This window comes from Morus notabilis, unplaced genomic scaffold, assembly GCF_000414095.1.
Source record: "Morus notabilis unplaced genomic scaffold, ASM41409v2 Scaffold538, whole genome shotgun sequence".
Lineage (NCBI taxonomy): Eukaryota > Viridiplantae > Streptophyta > Magnoliopsida > Rosales > Moraceae > Morus > Morus notabilis.
Window position 1 is genome coordinate 581,036 of NW_010359796.1, and position 20,415 is coordinate 601,450.

The 20,415-nt window shown below is 33.9% G+C and overlaps 1 protein-coding gene and 1 pseudogene across 1 annotated transcript; both read left to right on the top strand.

The window, feature by feature from the left end:
• The first annotated feature begins 3,629 nt into the window (after positions 1-3,629).
• On the top strand, positions 3,630-4,485 carry LOC112091016 (NADPH-dependent aldehyde reductase-like protein, chloroplastic). The gene has a single exon (XM_024163665.1). It carries the CDS (start codon positions 3,675-3,677, stop codon positions 4,434-4,436), a length of 762 nt encoding a protein of 253 aa, XP_024019433.1. The 5' UTR covers positions 3,630-3,674; the 3' UTR covers positions 4,437-4,485.
• Positions 4,486-5,141: 656 nt separating this feature from the next.
• Positions 5,142-9,731, top strand: LOC21405747 (annotated as a pseudogene).
• Positions 9,732-20,415: the final 10,684 nt, after the last annotated feature.

The window sequence follows — 20,415 nt, forward strand, 5'->3', positions numbered from 1 at the left end:
GCTACTAATCTTGTCATTTCCATACGATCGACTTGCGGATCGTATTTCCAAGTGGTTAGACCACCGGTTTGGCAGTCAAACGATAATTGTGTTTGGCGGAGATCGGGTCCACCTCCTTGCTTTTGAAGACACTTTTCAAATTGTCTTCTCAAGTGTGTAGTGCCGTGAATAATGTTACATTGTAATTTATCACCACAATATTTACATAGAGCTATGTATTTAATGTTACCGTTATTGTCGACCTCCTCGAATGTGTTGAAGTGCTCCCAAACTGTTGAGGTGCGCTTGCATTTCTTCTTAGAACTTACAACACTTGCACTAGCACTTCCACTTGCCTCTCCTGAACGCCCACCACCATTACGTCCACGACCTCTAGTACGTCCACCGGGGCTCGGATTTGCAGTTTCCTCAGCAACTCTTTCTGTAGTTTGCGCTTCCTGCGTTTGAAAAATATTAAGAAATTGCCCTTCTTCAATGTTGAATTAGACATCAATGGGAATATCACCACCATAATTAGAAGAAGCCATTATGAAAAATAAGAGAGATTGAGAGTGTTTTAAGAGAGATTAAGAGAGATCGAGAGAGATTTAAGCGAGATTAAGAGAGATTTGAGAGAGATTAAGAGAGATTGAGAGAAATTAAGAGAGGATGAGAGTTTTGGGTGAGGGGGGGTATTTATAGGAAATTTTTTGAATTGAAAAAAAAAAAAATTTCCCCTCAAAAATTTGGTTCCAACGGTAACACAAATTCGGACTGTCAGGTCGGGTTCGGACAAATTCGAACAACGGTAATAAAAATAGCCGTTGGGGTTCAATATTTGGGCGGCGGTCGGGTCGGGCAAAAAAGAGCCGTTGGGTTCAAAATTCGGGCTAACGGTCAAAAAAATTCGGGTTACGCGGGAAAATTCAAAAAAAAAACCGGTGGACGGCGATCTTGACTTCTCCACCGGCAGCAGGCTGCCGGGAATGGTTTTTTCTCGGGCTATCCGAGCCCGAGCCCGGAAAAATGGTCGGACGGGCGGCGAATGGTGCCTGCCCGTCATGCCCAAAAATTTTCGAGCGTCGGGCATGCCCGCCGCCCAAAGTTTCAACACAAACCCTTACGGACCATTACAGTTGTTCGTAAAATATTCATTAAAACATAACTTTAAAGAAAACACTTTTTAAAGAAGTAACACACGATTAATTAAATAATAAAACTTTACTTGTGAAATACGGTAAACTTCTTTTTTTTTTTTGTCTAATAAAACTTGAAACTTCTCTTAATAGTAAACATATCTTAAAACGTTAAACACTAATGGAATGTTTGTTTTAAGGGTTTGTCCCTAATTTTGAATCATGATTTTTAGTTCTTTACAATGTTTTTCTCTCACAAAAAAATTTAAATTTAAAAAATCAGAATCATGAATCATGGTTCTGAATCCATGAACCAAACGTCCCATAAAATTCTTAACAAAACATAAAACCTTATGGCTGTGTTTGGAGTTATTTTCATTTTTGTTTTTCACATTTTTTGAGAAAGAAAAAATGAAAACGGGAGAGAAACGGCGTTTGACACAATTAAAGATAAAAAACAGAAATAAAAATGATTTTTTAGTTTAGTGTAAAATGAGAGAGAAATGAAAAATGACTATTAGTCATTTTTCATTTTTTGTTTCTATTTTCTCCTTTCTCAAGTAGAGAAAGAGACATTAATGAATTTTTTTTTATACTGAAAACAATCTCTTGAAAAAATTACCAAACACATTTTCAAAAATAATTTTTGCCTAAAATTGTAAACGTTATCATTTCTATTTTTATATAAAAAATAATATAATTTTGAAACGAGTTCTAAACGCACTCTATGTCTCATCATTCGTAAACATAATAATTAAAAATCACGAAATCATAATTCTATTAAATATTAAAACTTAAGCGGTAATAAAGTTTTGTGTGTGGTATCCCATCTCCCACGTTCTCGCCCGTCACACGCCGGTCTAGCTTCATCCACTTCATGCGATTCCTTTATCTTTATGTGCAACATGAAACTTAAAAACTTGGGCGAGAGCTCAGTAAGCACAACATTTTCCTCACATGAAAATATTTAACATTTAACAAATCATGAATTACTTTTTTTTTTTTTTTTGAAAAATACTTTTCTATTTATTTTCTTGTTTGGGCCCGAGGCAAACATACATGCGCGCAACCTACGATAAGAGTGGGATTGCAAGTTCCATACTTACCAAGGTAAACATGAACATGAAATTGTCGTCTAGATCGACGGGTTGCCCTAAGACCGTGAAACATGAAGGGGTTCGTTGCCTCATCATTTAATGTGACAAAACATCTTTTTTACTTGTCTTGATTTTCGTGAGAGTATAATATAGATTCTCATAACATGTAACATCATGAATCTCATAAATGTGTAAGCATGTAATAACTTGTACTTGTAAACATGAAATAAAAAGCATTTAAGCTTAAATAAAATAGTATGAAAATTCTTATAAAAAATATTTGAAATCTCATAAATCACAAGTCAATTCATGAAAATTTAATCACATTGTAGTTATGGGTGAGGTTGTACTTACTAGAATACGGCTTACTTAGCCTTAACTTGAGTGGTGATGCGATCCGAGAGGTTCCGGTGTATGTAATTCTTTCAATCTTCCTCAATGATTGAATACTGAAATCAAGGACTTCACGCCGTCACATTGGTGAAGGTGGATGGCAACTGCCCTCATCGCCTCACCTCTTGACGCAGAAGCCATGGCGGCCCTCTTAGCTATCAAGACGGCCATCCTCAAGGCGTTTAACTTCTCGATTTTTGAAGGTGATTCGGAGCTGGTTGTTAAGGCTATCTCTTCCATTGGAAAAGAATGCGGTTGTGAGATTTCTAATATCATCTCTGATGCCTTGTCTCTGCTGCCTTTGTAACTTTCTTGCCCAACATCTAGCTAAATGGGCCCTTGTTTCTAATCTAGAGGGAGATATCCCCCCCCGTTTTTTTTTGGAACTCAATGGAGTGGTCGCCTGTCTAAGGTCTTAACCCCTCCCCCGCCTTTTATTTCCTCCTTTTGCCTTTTTTGGCTCTTTTAATGAAGTCGTTTTACCAAAAAAAAAAAAAAAAAAAAAAGGGAAATGGATGATTCAACCCCTCCTCTTGTCTTCGTTCAAGTTGAACACACGCTGCCACGTCTTCGTTTTGACCATAGCTCCATAGTGTATGCCGTTGAAATTTAGTTTTATATTAAGTAAATCATTAATTAATGATTTTTTGTTTTTTGCTAGAACATTAATTACTGAATTTAGTGCTATATAGGCTAAGTTTTCAGTTACTGACTGAAGTGGTATTTGTATATTTTTTTTAAAATATGTATATTTTTTTATATTTTATTTTAAAATATATATATATTATATATTTTATTATAAAAAAAGAAATATCATATTTTAAGTGTCACTTTTAAATATATATATATTAAAAAATATATATACTACGGATTGAAGGCAATTTATATATATATATATATATAAATATAATATAATGCATATCGGCCACCTTAATCTTAGGTATGCAATGACGTATCTGCCACCTTATTATAAATATACACACGTATATATAGCAACCGCCACCTCTACTCTGTCCTTGTTTCTAATATTTACTTTTCAAACTTATCTCTCTTCGAGATCTCAAATTTCATGGCATCACCAACAACTACACTCGACGGCAGGGTCGCCATAATAACAGGTGCCTCCCGCGGAATCGGCCGCGAAGTTGCCGTCCACCTTCACTCCCTCGGCGCCAAAGTCGTCATCAACTACGCCTCAAGCTCCGTCCAAGCAGACCACCTAGCTGCCGAGCTCAACACCAACGCCGTCACAGTTCAGGCAAACGTGGCAGACCCAGATCAGGTCAAGCTCCTCTTCGACCGTGCCGAGCAAGAATTCGGAGCACAAGTCAACATTCTGGTCAACTGCGCGGGGATTTCGGATCCCAAGTATCCATCTTTGGTCAACACCACCGAAGAGGATTGGGATTCCACATTCAACGTCAACACCAAAGGCGCTTTCTTGATCGCCAAGGAAGCCGCCAAGCGGATTGCGCACGGGGGCGGGGGCAGGATAATCATGATAACCACATCGTTGGTGGGGTTCTTGCTGCCGGGATATGGGGCCTACACGGCGTCGAAGGCCGCAGTGGAGGCGATGACCAAGGTGCTGGCCAAGGAGCTCAAGGGGAGCTGGATCACAGCGAATTGCGTGGCGCCGGGACCGGTGGCGACGGAGCTCTTCTATGCCGGTAAAAGCGAGGAGATGATCAATAAGTTTGCGGAGGCTTCACCTCTTGGGAGGCTTGGGCAGCCCAAAGATGTGGCTCAACTTGTTGGGTTCTTGGCTACTGATGCTGGGGAGTGGATCAATGGCCAGATTGTCAGGGTTAATGGAGGCCTAGTTATTTAAATTATAATCTGTCAATACAAAAAAAAAAAATATATATATATATATATATATTGTTGGGTTTGCAAAAAGATATTTCAGTGAGATTGAGTTGAACAAGATACCAAACCTTGTTGTTGTTGTTTTGTTTTACCAAGCTGCTTAACATTGCGTGTCTCCAAACGTTTCAACTCTTCTTTGACCAGACTTCGATATATTTATCAATGCTTTTTTTTTTCTCCCAGAAATTTCCTCCTTTTCTCTCTAGCTACCTTTTCTGTCATCCTCTTCCTCATTGTTCTCATTTATAAGGAATGTAACTCATTAGGCAATCACAATCGTGCGTTGACCAACCAAGGCCTCAAATCAGACAATTACCACCAAGCAAATTGATCCCACTAATATTGGCCAAAAATAGCTCACTACTTGACGAAGTCCATAATTCGGGGATAAATGATCGAGCAAATACTGGTTATGTTGGCAATTCTCATCATAATGAGAAATAAATAAAGCAAGTTCTTACAAGAAAGGAAAAGAGCATATCACGTTGATATTTACACTCTTTGATTGTATTTTTATTCATTTAATACAATATTTCAACTCATGTTTGTATAAGAACTTTACGAATTCCAAACAAGTCGTTCACTCATGGCCTCTGCGACGTTTGTAGAGCTCTCCGCTTCTCAGTGGATCGGAGACCACCAGTCCTTCTCTCAGTGCCGCTGATTGTCCGCTCGCCGAGTCTCTGTCTCCCCGGTCCGCGCCGGCGCTTACTCCAAAGAACTAATCAAAACAGCCGTGAGGTCCCTAACATTTTTAGCTTTTGACTTGGACAACGAATTGAACAATGAATTTGAAACTATGATTGAACAATGAATTTGTTACGTTGATTGATTTTTATGTTGATCTGGTTGTTGTTTTATTCATTAGCTATCTAACTTTATGTGATTGATTTTTTTTTTCAAAAAAAAAATTATGAATCTTGTTGTCTTGTGAGCCTGAGAGTTTTTTTAACTCTGGGTTGGTTTAAATTAAGATCTTGAAGCATATATGATAAGATTTAAATATTTGTGTCCAATCTGTAAGCTTTTTGTGTGTGTGTGTGTGTGTGTAAGAATTTATAAACTTTCTTTATAGCTGCACATGTTTTTGCTACCTTGTTAATTGTTTGGATGAACAAATTAAATATGAACTCTACTTGTTTTAAAAACAAAGAATTTGTGTTTGATTTACAGGATTAACAAAAATATGACGGCAATAAAAAAAGAACCATAATATATTGAAAACAGAAAAATGACATCAACAATGACATTCTTTATTCTTCTTCAAGTTTGTGCAGAAATCTATTGCATCTCCTGCTCGTAGCATTTTGGCGATTGACGACTCGAACGACATGTGTGGAAAGAGATTGTCATCAATTTGGTTGGACAATACAGAGATAAATAGACAAGATTATAGACAATTGCTCTTGACCACTCCTGGATTTGGGGAATGCATTTCTGCTGTTGTTCTATCCGAGGAAGCACTCTACCAATCCACAACTGATGGGAAGAAGTTTGTGGACTGCCTGCGCGACGAGAAAATTGCGTCCGGAATCAATATTGACAAGGTATGATGCATTGCTTGTTTTAGACCCTGAGAATGTTTTTTGCTAAGAACTTTTGGTCGGACTTTTTGTTGTTATTAATGTTCTTGTGATTGTCATTACTCATACTTTTTGGTTTCAGGGTTTGGCTCCTCTGCCGGGATCAAACAATGAATCTTGGTGCCAAGGGTTGGACGGATTGGTGGCAAGATCTGCTGAAAACTACAAGCAAGGTGCGCGTTTTGCGACATGGTGAGTTAGTCAAATGTATTCTGTATGTTTACTTTGGTTCTGATTGTTATTGTCAATTATGTAAATAGATCAATTCTAAGCCAGAAAAGAAGCTTACACATGAGTGTTTTTCTTCTTGACAAATTCAGGAGAACAGTTTTGAGCATTCCAACAGGTCCTTCTGCTCTTGCTGTTAGGAAGCTGCTTGGGGACGTAAACGTTATGCAGCTATTTCTCAGGTGTAAATCATATGATTAATTTTTCTAATAAATGAAAAAAAAAAAAAAAAAAAAGAAAGACCGAGGAAGTCTTCTTTTTTTTCGATACGAAGTCTTGGTTTATGCTTAGAAGAGTTGCAAGATGCCGATTAATAGTTGCTGAGAAGATTTGGGCCGAAGTTTTCTTCTACTTGGCCCAAAACAGTGTCATATTTGAAGGAAGGGCACCATATCCATTTATGAAGTAATTAGCATATTTTTTAAATAATAGTAAATTATAGCATATTCTCATTTTGTTTTTAAAATAAAAATTTTCATTTCCAAATTTACCTTCTAAGATTTCCTTGTTTCTTTTCCCCCTCTCTCAGATTCATTTAAATAGTTTCTCTCTACATCTCTCTGTCGTTTCTCTCTAAGATTTTTTTTTCTTCCTCAATCTTCACAACAACAACAATCTTTCATTTTCTCTCTCCTCTCCTCTCTCTCTCCACTACCCAACCCTCTCTCTCACCGTTCTTTCTCCTCACGCCGGGAGGGATCTTTGCCAAGATCGGCCGCCGTTTGAGATCGGGATCCGCCATTTTCCATTCTTTCTTCGTCCTCATCAAGCTAGTCACCGGCACTGACGGGATTTCACGCTGACGTCGCGAGCTAAATCTGACTAGTCGAGATCTCAATCGTCGCGAGGAATGACTCCATCGAAGATGGCGTCGACGTCGTTCTACGCGTGGAAATCGTTCGCTCTGCACTACAACCACGCTATTCTCTTTGGTTTTGTTGAGTTTTGTTTGGTTTTGTAGGTTTTGGGTTTACATCTTGTTTGGCTGCAGGGTTTGGCCGGCGAGGTGTGGCCGGCAAGGTCTAGGCGGCAAGGTGTGGCCGGTAGGGTCTAGGCGGTGAGGTGTGGCCGACATGGTCTAGGCTGCGAGGTGTGGTCGGCAGCATGGGCGGTAGGTTCGGGCTGGTGGGAAGAAAAGATTTAGGGCTAATTTTAGGGTTAGGTTTTTAATTTAGGTTTTATTTTGGGGTTGATTTTGTAATTACATAATTTTGGAAGAAGTTTTTGTAAAGAAATAACTTATTTGTCATTTTTTAGTTTTATATTTTTTATGTTAAATTAACACCCAAAAAAATAGAATTGTTTAGTAACTACTGTATTTACCAGTAAATACGATGTATTTATCGCTTACTGGAGCAGATCGCCATATTTTCAGATAAATATGGTATTTAGTAGTAAATATGATATTTACTGATAAATATGGTATTTACCAGCTGTCGAAGCCAGTCTCCAGATTTTTAAAAAAATATGGTAAATATGATATTTACGAGTAAATAGAGTATTTATCAGTATTACGGTATTTACCAATCGCCAGAGTCGATCGTCGTTAAATACGGTATTTATCGTTAAATACGGTATTTACCAGTCGCCGTAGCCGGTCACCGAATTTTGGAAAAAATATGGTAAACATGGTATTTATCGGTATATACAATATTAAACGAACGTCGAAATCGGTATTTAGATTTTCAGATAAAGATGATATATACTATTAAATACAGTATTTATCGGTAAATACAGTATTAAACGGTCACTGGAGTCGACGGTTGGATTTTCGGGTAAATATGATATTTGCTAGTAAATACGGTATTTATCGGTAAATACAGTATTAGACGAAGTCAGAGTCAGCGCCTGAACTTTTTAGATAAATATGATATTTACTAGTAATTAGGGTATTACTAGGAAATATGGTGTTTACTAGTAAATATAATGTTAAACGGTCACCGGAGTCGGTGCCTAAATTTTTAGACAAATATGAGATTTACTAGTAATTACAGTATTTACTGGTGAATACGGTATTTACTGGTAAATACATTGTTAAACAGTCGCCGGAGTCGGTGCCCGAATTTTTGGATAAATATGATATTTACTAGTAAATACAGTATTTACCAGTAAACATAATGCTAAATGGTCACCGAAGTCAGTGGTATAATTTTCAGATAAATATGATATTTACTATTAAATATGATATTTATTGGTAAATACAGTATTTACATGTAAATACAAAGTTAAACGGTCGCCGGAGTCAGTGGTTGGCTTTTCGGTTAAATATAATATTTACTAATAAATACGATATTAAATGGTAAATATGATATTTGTCCATAAATACAACATTAAACAGTCGCCAGAAAACAGTCTCTGGTCACCGAAAAACGGTCACAGGTCGCGGGAGCTGGCCGCCAGTGCTGACCATGGTGGACTTGACTGTAGTCTATCTATTTTAAAAAATATGTTATAATTTACTATTTAAAAAAATAAATGTTTAGAGGGGAGGAGTGAGATGAAAAAATAGGTTTAGGGGTATTTTTAAATTTTTAATAATATTTAAAACTTAAAATATCAAATTATATTATAATTTACTATTTTTAAAAATATATATACTATAATTTACTGATCATTTTACTAATTATTTCCCTCCTTATCCCTTAAAAAAATTATTCTCAAGCCCAGCATGCTGACCCCAGGATCATGGGCTGAGCACAAGAAGCAGGCGACTCCAAAGACCCTTGCCAAATACACACTCACAATGCTTAGGAGAGTTCCTCCTGCAGTTACTGTGGTAACCCTTCCTATGTGCAATTGTTTTTGAGTTGGCAAAAATTATCTCTATTTATACTTTACCTTTAGTTTATTGTCATGAAACTATGTGTGACATTTTATAGATCGTTGATACATGAACTAAGGTCTCATTCTTTTCACAGTTCGAATCATAATTCAACCTTATTACTATAATGTTTTCTATTATAAAAATTTAAATGCATCTTAAGTTTTCCATTTTAACGAAACTGTGAAAAGAACAGATTCTAATTGTTTCTAATTAACATATCTTGTTGTTTCTTTACTTGCTATTGCAGGTTTTATCTGGAGGCCAATATGAAATGGAAGTGAATGCCATGACCGAAATCCCTAACACATGGTATGTATCGTTTTCACATTTTCAAGTCTTACAGGGTCTCATCCTTAGGCGTCCCAAGAATGTAGACAATGTGCACAAGGCGGTGCAGAGCCTAATTCATTGGCGCAGCTCGCAAAGTATTCAGCTGAAGTAGAAAGTGAAGAAGCCAAAACGGGAATGTTCATCAAGAGATACACTTACTTAAGTTCGAGACACTTGTGTAAACATTGTCATTTTTTTTTTCTATTGTTATTAGAAAGTGGAACCGTAGTTGAATGAAAAGAGTTATTGCTTTTTTCTTTTTAATCTAATTAATTGTTGAACAGTTCCATAATTTTTCAAGTTATGTTCGTACTCCTTTCCACTTTCTATTCCATAGTCAGAAAGTTATTTTTAATTGGTGTTGTAAGGTAAAACGTCGAATTCTAAATTTAGACCCTGAATGAGGCCCGCATGATATAAAAAGAGCATTAAATAGTCAATGACGGCTCAACTCTAAGAGTCACGTCAACAGATAGTTTTCTTAGGAGTCGACCGTTAAAAGGATATACCTGCTATTAGTAAGAGGTTGATCGTTCTAAAAAGCCACAAAGAACAAGTATGAGATCGACTGTATCCGCAATCGTAGGCAAAGAGGCTTCTAAGAGCATTTACGAGGTTGAGGCCATACAATAAGATAAGATCTGCGAGATTTGCTCTAAGATTTACTCCAAGATTTGCTATTTGTAATTGAAATATATGAAATTTAAATAAGAAAACCGTCCTTATTGATTGTAATATCTATCTTTTGGGAAACTATCCCAAAAGATAAAGGAATTAACCCAAATTCAAATAAAGAATGTTTATGGACGGTGATTTAAGCTATAAATAAGGGATTATAAGTTAGAAAATCTCAAGTCTCACCTTGAGTAATTAATGCGTGTATTCTCCCTAAAGTTAGTGAATATTCTTTCTCCCCGCAGTGGACATAGCTCTCAAATTAAGGGTAAATAACTATGATTCTTGTGTGTTTCTGTTATTTAATTGTTTCTTAATTATGTTTTAAATTATTTAATTCATATTAACTGTTAAGAAATTCATTATTATTCTGTTAAAGAATTTTCAGCGTCAACCATTGGTTCACATGCAACTAGGAATCTGGAATTAAAACTCGTTTGCGCAGATTTTATTCTTGATTGAACAAAAAGAAAAGCTTCTTTCTTCAATTGAAAAAGGAAAGACTTCTTTCTGTCACATCTTAACAACACTAATCCAAATTTTGACAATGACTACGTACCCTCGATAATTTACATTAAATAACAACAATTACTATTCGATATCCCCTATGATACCACTGTGATATTGGTCGTTGACTGCCGATAAAAAAATAAAAAAATAAAAAAAATAAAAAAACCGCAGCTATCAACAATGACTGACCATACTATCGTTGGTTTTCACTAATATACATAAATATACAAAACAAATTCATTAAGAAAAAAAAAACACACACACACACACACAAACCAAAAAAAAAATCGTTGATCTCCCTGCACGTTGTGACATGATGCAAGAAGTTTATGGGCGTTTCTAGCACCAAAAAAAAAAAAAAAAAAAAAAAAAAAAAAAAAAAAAAAAAAGAAAGGAAAAAGATTGTGGGCACGGCAAATCTCGATCGAAGGCACAATTTCATGGCACCAAGAGTGGTTTGCTCAACAACTAGCTAGGATTTATAGATACACACACACTAGGCTTCAAAATCACTATGCAAATGTGTCCTCAACAAAAACAAAAACAAAAAACAAAACAAAACAGGAAAAAAAAAAACAAAAAAAACTATGCCAATGCCCAGAAAAGAAAAGAGGAAAAAAAAGTTCAAAGTGAGCAATAAGGGAACCTGATCTCGAAGTAAAAGAACTGTTCTAATATTCCTGCCATAATTAGTATTGCCGAGCTCTTAACGCTGTCTGCATACTAACTTACTAAGCTAGGCATGCCTAATTTTAATACTCTAAATGATATCTAATCAGTCAAATTATTTCACGTAGAGATTACGGGTTCGTTTGGTACGAGAATTCAAATCAGTGTAATTATAATCATGATTCTGAAATTAGAACCATGATTCTTGATTTTGGGTTCAAATCATGATTCTGAAACCATGATTTAGAATCAGGAGTTTGAATCATCTTGAATGAAGAGATGGTGGTTTTAGAATCATGAGTTATTCTGATTTAAAACATCATATCAGATTCTGAATTATGATTCAAAATCATCCAAACTAAACACTGATTCTGAATCATGATTCAGAATTATGATTTAGAATCACTGTAAATAAATATTGATTCTGAATCAGGATCCACAATCATGATTCTGAATCCATCTACCAAACGCCTCCTAAGACATCAAAGTACAAAAGAGTCGGTCACGAAGCATTTTATTTATTCAACAAGGTGTGACACAATATAGTTAGAAAAGTTTCATTAATAACCTAAGGACAGACATATAGAATTATGTGGCAATCTCCTAAGTCTTTTTTCCCCCTAAATGGCAATCTCCTACTTGGAATAAAGATTAAAGGTTTAAATATATGATGCTCACTTAATTTCCCTTCAGAGTTTTCATTTTTCGACTTTAGAATTCATGGTTATATTCTATAATGATTTTCCTTTATTTTCTCTTGCGTTCTATTCCCGTGCCATTTAAAAAGCGAAAAGAGAAAAACTGCCATGAAATTACTTTTGTACAACATTCGGCTGTCCAAATGAAGACTAAAGAAAGTGATATCACCAAGCCACTTGCGTCGTTGCTTATCCTGATTCACTGCCCTATATAAATATATATATATATATAAGCAGAATATATTCTTTATTAAAAAGGAAAAAAAAGGTTCTTACAAATTATAATATAACCTAAATCAAAAGCAAACAAAATGAAAATAAAGAAATCTAAGATAATTAAAATCCTAAAATTCTCATTTTATAACTCTTTTTTCACTAGGCGCTCTAACTTCGTAGGACTGCTAATTTCTTCTCTCTTTTTTTCCCGGATTATTGTTTAAGTTCTTTCTTACAATAGTAAGATCTGCCAATTTTTATCAAAAACTGGAAGTAACAATATTTTCCGTTTCTTTCTAGGCAAATATGCTACAATTAGTTTCTAGTACAAATATATATATATATATATCACCAATCAAAGAGATCACTTGGATAACTATAAGACAGAAGAAAAAAAAAAAAGTGGGATACTGGGCAATGATGCATGCATGTGGATTTTTGCAAAGCATTCCCTTATAACATCATTGTGTGCCCAACAGCCCACTACGAGCTACCCTCATTGCACTAACACGCACTTCCCTTGAAACTTGGATTAATTATGCAATATTTGTCATTTACAATGAATATATACACACATACACACAGGCTGATACATTTTTTTCTATTAATATTTTTTTTCTTCTATTATAAATCCAGGATCTAATACACACACACACATAACAATAATAATAACAACAACAAAACAACAATAATAGTGAGTTAAGTTGCAAACTGAAATACATTTTCATCTACTGTTCTATTCAATGCTTGCTTATATACGGCTATAAATATTCCCTAGGATAAAAAAAGAGAGAAAGCTAGACATATTATGAGAGAAAGTCATTTTGGGACCAAAAATACTACTTGTATAGCGCCCGGCGGCGAAAAGTGCATATACAAATCAATGACAATATATATATATATATATTTATATATATATAGAGAGAGAGAGAGAGAGAGAGTATACATGCATGCCTCGCTTTCTAAAGCATCTGTTTTGTGATCTCAACTGAATTTAGAGACGAAACTATAAATATGGCTCTCAATAGCTCTCAACTTTCGGCTGGCCGAAAGAAAAAGAAAATTAAATTGAAATATTATTGAAGATATCACAATTTGTGAGCATATTAATAGAGACGTACATATATAGGGGTGGAGAGTATAATTTGATGCAGAAGCGCATTGTCCCACCTCGGGGACACACTCCGTTTGAAAATTAGTGGGTTTTGTCCTACAAATCAAAGGATATATATACGTATAACTAGTATAGTATATATCTCTCCTCCAAATCCATGTACTGGACCAATACAATTTGCCTTTGTTCATCCATAATTTGGACATGCGTATAGTGTTAAAAACACACACACAACCTAGCTAGCTAGCTCTTGAGTCAACCACTACGGAGTATTTGCTTTTGCTGGGAATTGAAGTCTGTGGAACTTTTTTTGGTGAAAGATAAAAAGGGATTTTGTTCGGACCCACTCAAAGATCTCCCCTGATCTCATAAAAAAGAATAAGTATTACAAAATAATATACACACACACACACATATGTTGGATATAAACGTAACCGCCCCGAAAATTCTCATGTTTGTGGTAGCTTGATGCTTTTTTTAATTGGAAGAAGTCTATCATGTATAGTTAATGAGACATGAGATCAACATGTTGATTGCTAATTTGCGTTGGTACTGAATTCACGCTGGTCCAAATTGGCACGCCGTACATAGTTTATTGATATGTACTTAATTTGTTCTTTGAATCAAGAATAATCCATGTGATATATTTTAGGTAGGTACAATTGCTTGGCTACCTAACTAAATCGTTTGTATTTTATATACACTGAATAATTGACTCGACTTTTGGACCGTTTTTTATTTTATTTTATTTTTTTTTTTTTTGGTGGACTAACTGGCTAAGGAGCTGAATCCTAGTCAAGCTCTTATATTAGAAAATTCTTGAGGTAGATATACATTACACACACAAATATTATGTGTATATATATTTATTTATTTTTTTATATTACACACACACACACTAGCATGTAGGTATGTAAAAATTAATATATGTATACTTCTAATAATTGCATGCAATGATCAATTTGTTTAATTGTGAACTCGGATGATGGCCAATATTTGGTAAGTAGTGAAGGACAATTTTTGACTTCTTTCTGTATTTTTATGACCAATATGAACTCAATTCGCAAAAATATTGCAGCCAATATTAGTTGTTGGAGTTTACTTTTCGTCGACTGCAAAATACAGATGGATGATAGTTTACTTGGAGACAAGATGAAATTATTCAAACAACCTTTTTCAGTGGAATCTGTCACTGCAGATCAAAATCTGATCATCATCATTATCATGATCATCAATACCAGTCATATTTGCAGGAAGCTAGCTGATTCTGGTCATTTTGAAGATATGTAAGTATATATATAAGATATATGTCTCTACGACTTTCTGGTAAAAAATTTCTCCTCCACGAAAACTATGTGTCATCCATTTAACATTTTCCAGGTTTGGTCGGAGTTCAAGTGCTGAGGAGTACTTTGATTTGAGAGATCAGTTGCAGCTGAAAATGACTTCCTTGGTATCTTTGATATGTATATTTATGTATATATATTATGTACTTTGGCCCTATCGTTAAACATATTAGTGGCAACGAATAGCGAAGATTAAAATGAGAATATATATATATATATATATAGTACAACACGGATAATAATTTATAATTCCATAGATGGAATATACAAAAGATTATTTCAAAAAAAAAAAAAGAATATATAATAGAATGCTTGAAGGATAGAGCGAGAAATTTATAATTTCAAGCGTACTACTCTCATTGGTAGGAAGCCCTAGTAAGAAGCACTTCCAAATGAAAAGTTCAGATATATAATATATGCGTGTGTATATAAATATAGTAGTATATTTAGCTTTACTGTTTAGATTATTGTATATATGTGTGTGTGTGTGTTTGTGTGTGTGGCCTTTCAGTTGATGGACCACAGCTTGCATTAAAGGATAATCATGATTAAGGAGTAAGTTATACATTGATCAAGTTCATTGGATATACAACAATTCTGATTTTCTGACAGTAGTCATAAAGCAACTGGTCTAAGTGTTCTGCGTATTTATATCAAATCGAATGCATATATGTTTAAGTATATGTATATGTGTGTGTGTATATATATATATATATACTTGTCTTATTACATTAGATGTACAACAGTAATATTGTAATATTATAAATGCATGTATTTTTTCTTTACATATTAATATGCAGTGTTCAGATGACAGGTAATTATAATATATATAAGCAGTACTGGAGTTGTAAGTGGGAAGTAATCTTTAGAAAGCGAATTTTCTAAAAGCGTGAAATGCCGACAGCTGAAACTGATCAACTATGGGGAAGAAAAATGTAGACCAATAAGTACTATGGAACATGGAAAGTGCACCTGTAAATGTTGCTTTTTTTAAATGGAGTACCATAATTATTTATTTTTTTTCCAGATAAAATGACAATAAAGCTTTTTTAAAGTGTTGTTGTTTCAGTTGTGACAATATTACTAGCTATACTCCATTTCTTTCCTTCTTTCCACCTCTGGGCAATCCGGTGAAGGTTAAAGTGTTTATAACCTACTGATTTGCCTTGAAATAGGTGAAAGACAACACTCATCACTAATTACACAAACTGTTTTTCTTTTCTTTTTTTTGTTTTTTTAATTTTCTCATCTCATTGTAATCTTGACAAATACTTATTAAAAGTGTACGAGTCAGACTTTTTACCTTTTATTCTTAATTCATAACCTTTTTAGTCAAATAATTATACTAATAAAAAAATATTTATCAAAAATAAAGAATAAAAATCCAAATTAATATACTTTTAAAGATAAGTTCTCTATTTTTTTTTCATCGTTGTCAAGAGCTTGCTCAGGAGTCAGGACAACTACTTTGCTTTTGAGTTTCAAATTCTCCATGTATATCATTATATAATTGAAGACAGTTACTTTCCTTTATTTATTATTATTTTTTTTTTTCATTTGAGATATATGTGTGACCTGCAGATTAATAATCTCACGGGTGATTCAGATTATTATTCTTACAAGAGTGCTAATTTAGTAAAGATGTAGTACTAGTTATTTTCGATTTCATTTATCCTCTTTTCTCATATACTTTAAAAAAAAAAACTGGTACCCATAATGTTCATGGATAAAGTGTTACTAAAAAAAAGAGTTTGCCTACTCATAATTTTCTTTGGAGGTTGCTTTTGAATTTACATATGAAAAAAATTTAGTCCATGGATAGCAGTGTACGTATGAATTCTAATTTATGGATATATTATATAGAGAGATTAAGCTTTCTTTAAAATATCATTTATGTTACTTTTCTTTTTTTTAGGAAAGCATTTATCTATTTCAGGAAAAAAATCACTTATCTGTTATATTAATATATATATATATATAATTAACATATAAATTTCTATTCATAGTTACCATCAAATATATAAATTTGATGACGTGACATGATAAAAATTTAATTTTATTAATTGTCATAATTTTTTTAGTTAACTATCCAATTCATTACAACTTTCGGATCAATAGCTTACATTTAAAATAACGATACACATCGATAAATATATAGTTAAATAACCATTAAAGCCACACCTATTTATATAAAACAAAAAATTATAGTGTATAACATATATTTTCAAACTTTTAAAAGTAAATAATAGATTTATTGCATTAGTAAGTAAATAATATTTTTAATTTAAGAGATTCATAATTTTCCATTACTACCCTCAAATTAATTTTTAATAAATTTTTAATTTCTTAAATTTCACTCTTTATCTTCTACTCTCTTCCTCTCTGACCAACAATTTCTCTATCCTTCACGCGATTTTTTTTTTTTAGATTTCAGCAAAAATGACCTTTTTTAAAGAATGTTTTCCTATAAATGGCTGAAGTTTTACAAAATTACAAAAATGACCGTTTTCATTAACTTAGTAGTCAATCGTTGATTGATTTAACGGTCAATCATGATTGACTCTAATTGATCACTGATTAACTTGATTATTCTTTATTATTAATCAACATTAATTAATAATTAATCAAAATCAATTAGTAATTAATCAATTTTAATCAACAAATTATATGTTTATTAATGATAAATTATTGATAAATTAATAATGAATCGGTCAATTATGATTGACCATGGGTCAATCACCCACTGATTGATTGTGGTTCATAGGTCAATTATTGATTGACTCATGTAAACAAAACGGCCATTTTTGTAAAATAAAACAGCTCGGCCATTTATGAAAAGAGGTTATTAAAAGGGAGAAAGAAGAAAATAGGCCAAAACTTGAGATGAATTAAAATTAATAGGCTAATAGTTTACATAAGTTAATAAATAGGCCAAATTACTGTTTTCGTCCATAACTTGTCTGGTTATGAACCATAACTTGACAAGTTATGGTCCATAATTATCCATAACTTGTCTGGCTATGAACCATAACTTGACAAGTTTGTCCATAACTTATCTGGTTATGAACCATAACTTGACAAGTTATGATCTATTAATTTCTATAACTAAAAATTGGCCTATATACTTTCTTAAGCTTTTTATACTGGCCTATTTTCTACTATATCCCTTATTAAAAAAGGCCACACAGCATAATTTCCCTTTTTTCCCCTCAAATTTCTCTTTTTGTTCGCTCTCTCTCTCTCTCTCTCTCTCTCTCTCTCTCTCTCTCTCTCTCTCTCTCTCTCTCTCTCTCAACTTTGTTCTCTCCCGTTGTTGATGGCATCAGGACTGTTCTGGCGAGACGATAAGAGGAGAGAAGATTCGCAGGAGCCGACAATTGGATTCATGGATCCCGGAGCTAGTTGTTGATCCTACGTGTTGACGATTTCTCCTATACCAGATGACGAGTCGACACAAATTCGTTCCATGCTGCTTATGCCTTTTGTTGCTCTCTCCAAAATGAAATTTGGCTATTTGATGGAAGGCGATCGAGGATAGAGATCTCTAGGAGCTTCTCACTACAGTGAAGCTTTAGACGGCGTGATGGTTCCTGAACAGTGGCTGAGGGTTGCAAATAGGTAGAAAGTGGGAAAGGAAGAGAGAGAGAGAGAAATTAACAAGCTGCGCAAGAATGAAACTGACAGAGATGGAGAGAAGAGAGGGTGAATGAGAGAGATTTTTTTATTTTGGAGGTATTTTTAGTATTTTCACTATACTTAAATATGTCTGATTAAACAAATATGCTATTTACTAACTCTTATTTTAAAATCCGCTATTAATTTTAATCAACTCTCCCAAAATTACTATTTGCCTCGTTCTCCCTATATAAAACATGGCAATTATCATCACTTAAGAGTTATAGTATTCTATGGTTCATTTATAGGACCCGTTTGACAGAGTTTTTCCTTTTATTTTTGGTTAATAGAAGAAGAGAAATAAAAGTTATAGGTTTTTAGTAAGTGTTTAGAACAATATTTTTAAAATAGTTTATATGAGTCAAAATAGATTTTAAATTTTTTAATAAGGAACAAAAATGTTAAAATGAGTTTAATTATGTCTTATTGAAACTTTAATACACGTTTTAAAGTATATTCAAAATATTTTTTTTAAGGTTATGGACAGTCAAAAGCATCCAAAATAGATTCATTCATAATATCATTCTGACATTTGGAAATTTGGACATTTTCATGGATTATTCTTTTTAGAGCCTAAAACAAAATATCACCCTCATCCCACTGCTAAGGATCCAACTCATGTGTTACCTTTTCTCTCTCTCACACATCTTATATCTTCCAATAACATTATGACATTTGAATCATACAAACATTTCATAAAACAATAATGATGTGACATTTTAATTGACATGCTATGTTTTTATCTATTGAGGTATTTTAATTAATATGACATAATATTATTTTGGGGTATGAAAGAAGATATGAAGAAGGGGACATGACTCTTTTTGTCTATTGAAACTGATAATCATCTGCATGCCCTATTGCTAAGAATCCTGCTACCTTCTCTTTTCACTTCAATAACATTATGCCATGTCAATTAAATATGTAAAACCCTCAATTTTTAAGGTTAAAATTAAAATTTTTATTTGGGCCTATTTGTCATGATTTTTGAAATTTCGGTTTAATCTTAAATTAGTAAAATATGAAGGTCACTATGTAAAACTTTTATTGATATCTCATTAGTCAACCTGAGGACACATTGGCCAATATTTTGAGGCCATCTGAATCAAATAACCCATCAGACGAAAAACCCTGAGTTTGCTCATGCTAGGGGTGTTCGTCGGTTAAAAACCGTCGATTTTAGTCGGTTCGGTGGCCGAACCGACCATGTCGGTTTTCTGAAAGTTGGAACCGAAACCGAACCGCACATAACAGTTTTCGGTTCAGTCAACCGAACTTCAGTTTCGGTTCGGTTTCAGTCGGTTTTCAGTTTTTGCAATCTGGAAGATGACCTCAGTTAACTATCAGGTTACCAGCATCTTTAGTTGCATTTTTGACCCGCAAGTACGAAAAAATGTAAAACTTTCCTTCAATGCAAAGTTGCAAACATGTAATCGTAATAAATGAATACAAATCACAACATCAAAATTGATAATTGCACAAACACAAGTTTAAAAAACATTTAAATTATCATAAATAAAGAAATTAAGAAGTCCAAAACATAATTAAAAAGTTAAACTTCTCATAAACCTCTTATTTCCCTCCATCTTCATCCGAATCCAAATCCATAAGGATAAGAATAAGAGACAAAAATAAATCTAATTTTGAAGGGCATTTCATGGTGAAAAATGAAGGACGAGAAATTGGTTCTTGGAGATGGCTCTGAAATTATATGCATATGGATTTGAGAACTATTGGAGGGATGGCCAGAATCAGTTATGTTGTCTCTGCAAATCAGCATCACTGCAAGTCAGCCAGCCAGCCAACACAACAAGGATCTTAATTGTTTCCAAATCACTCAAAGAACTTAATACACACACACACAGACAATATGAACGAAAGATAGAACGAACAAAAAAGACTAGACAATAAGATAATCATAGTTCTTCAGAGAATTTAAAGATCCAAAAGAGAAACAAATACACACATCGACCAAGCTTGATGCAAATAGCTAGAAACAATCAACAATCCAATCGACCAAGCTTGATGCAAATAGAAAGTGGAGAAACAAAAGCCAAACCTCAGTGGAGCTTG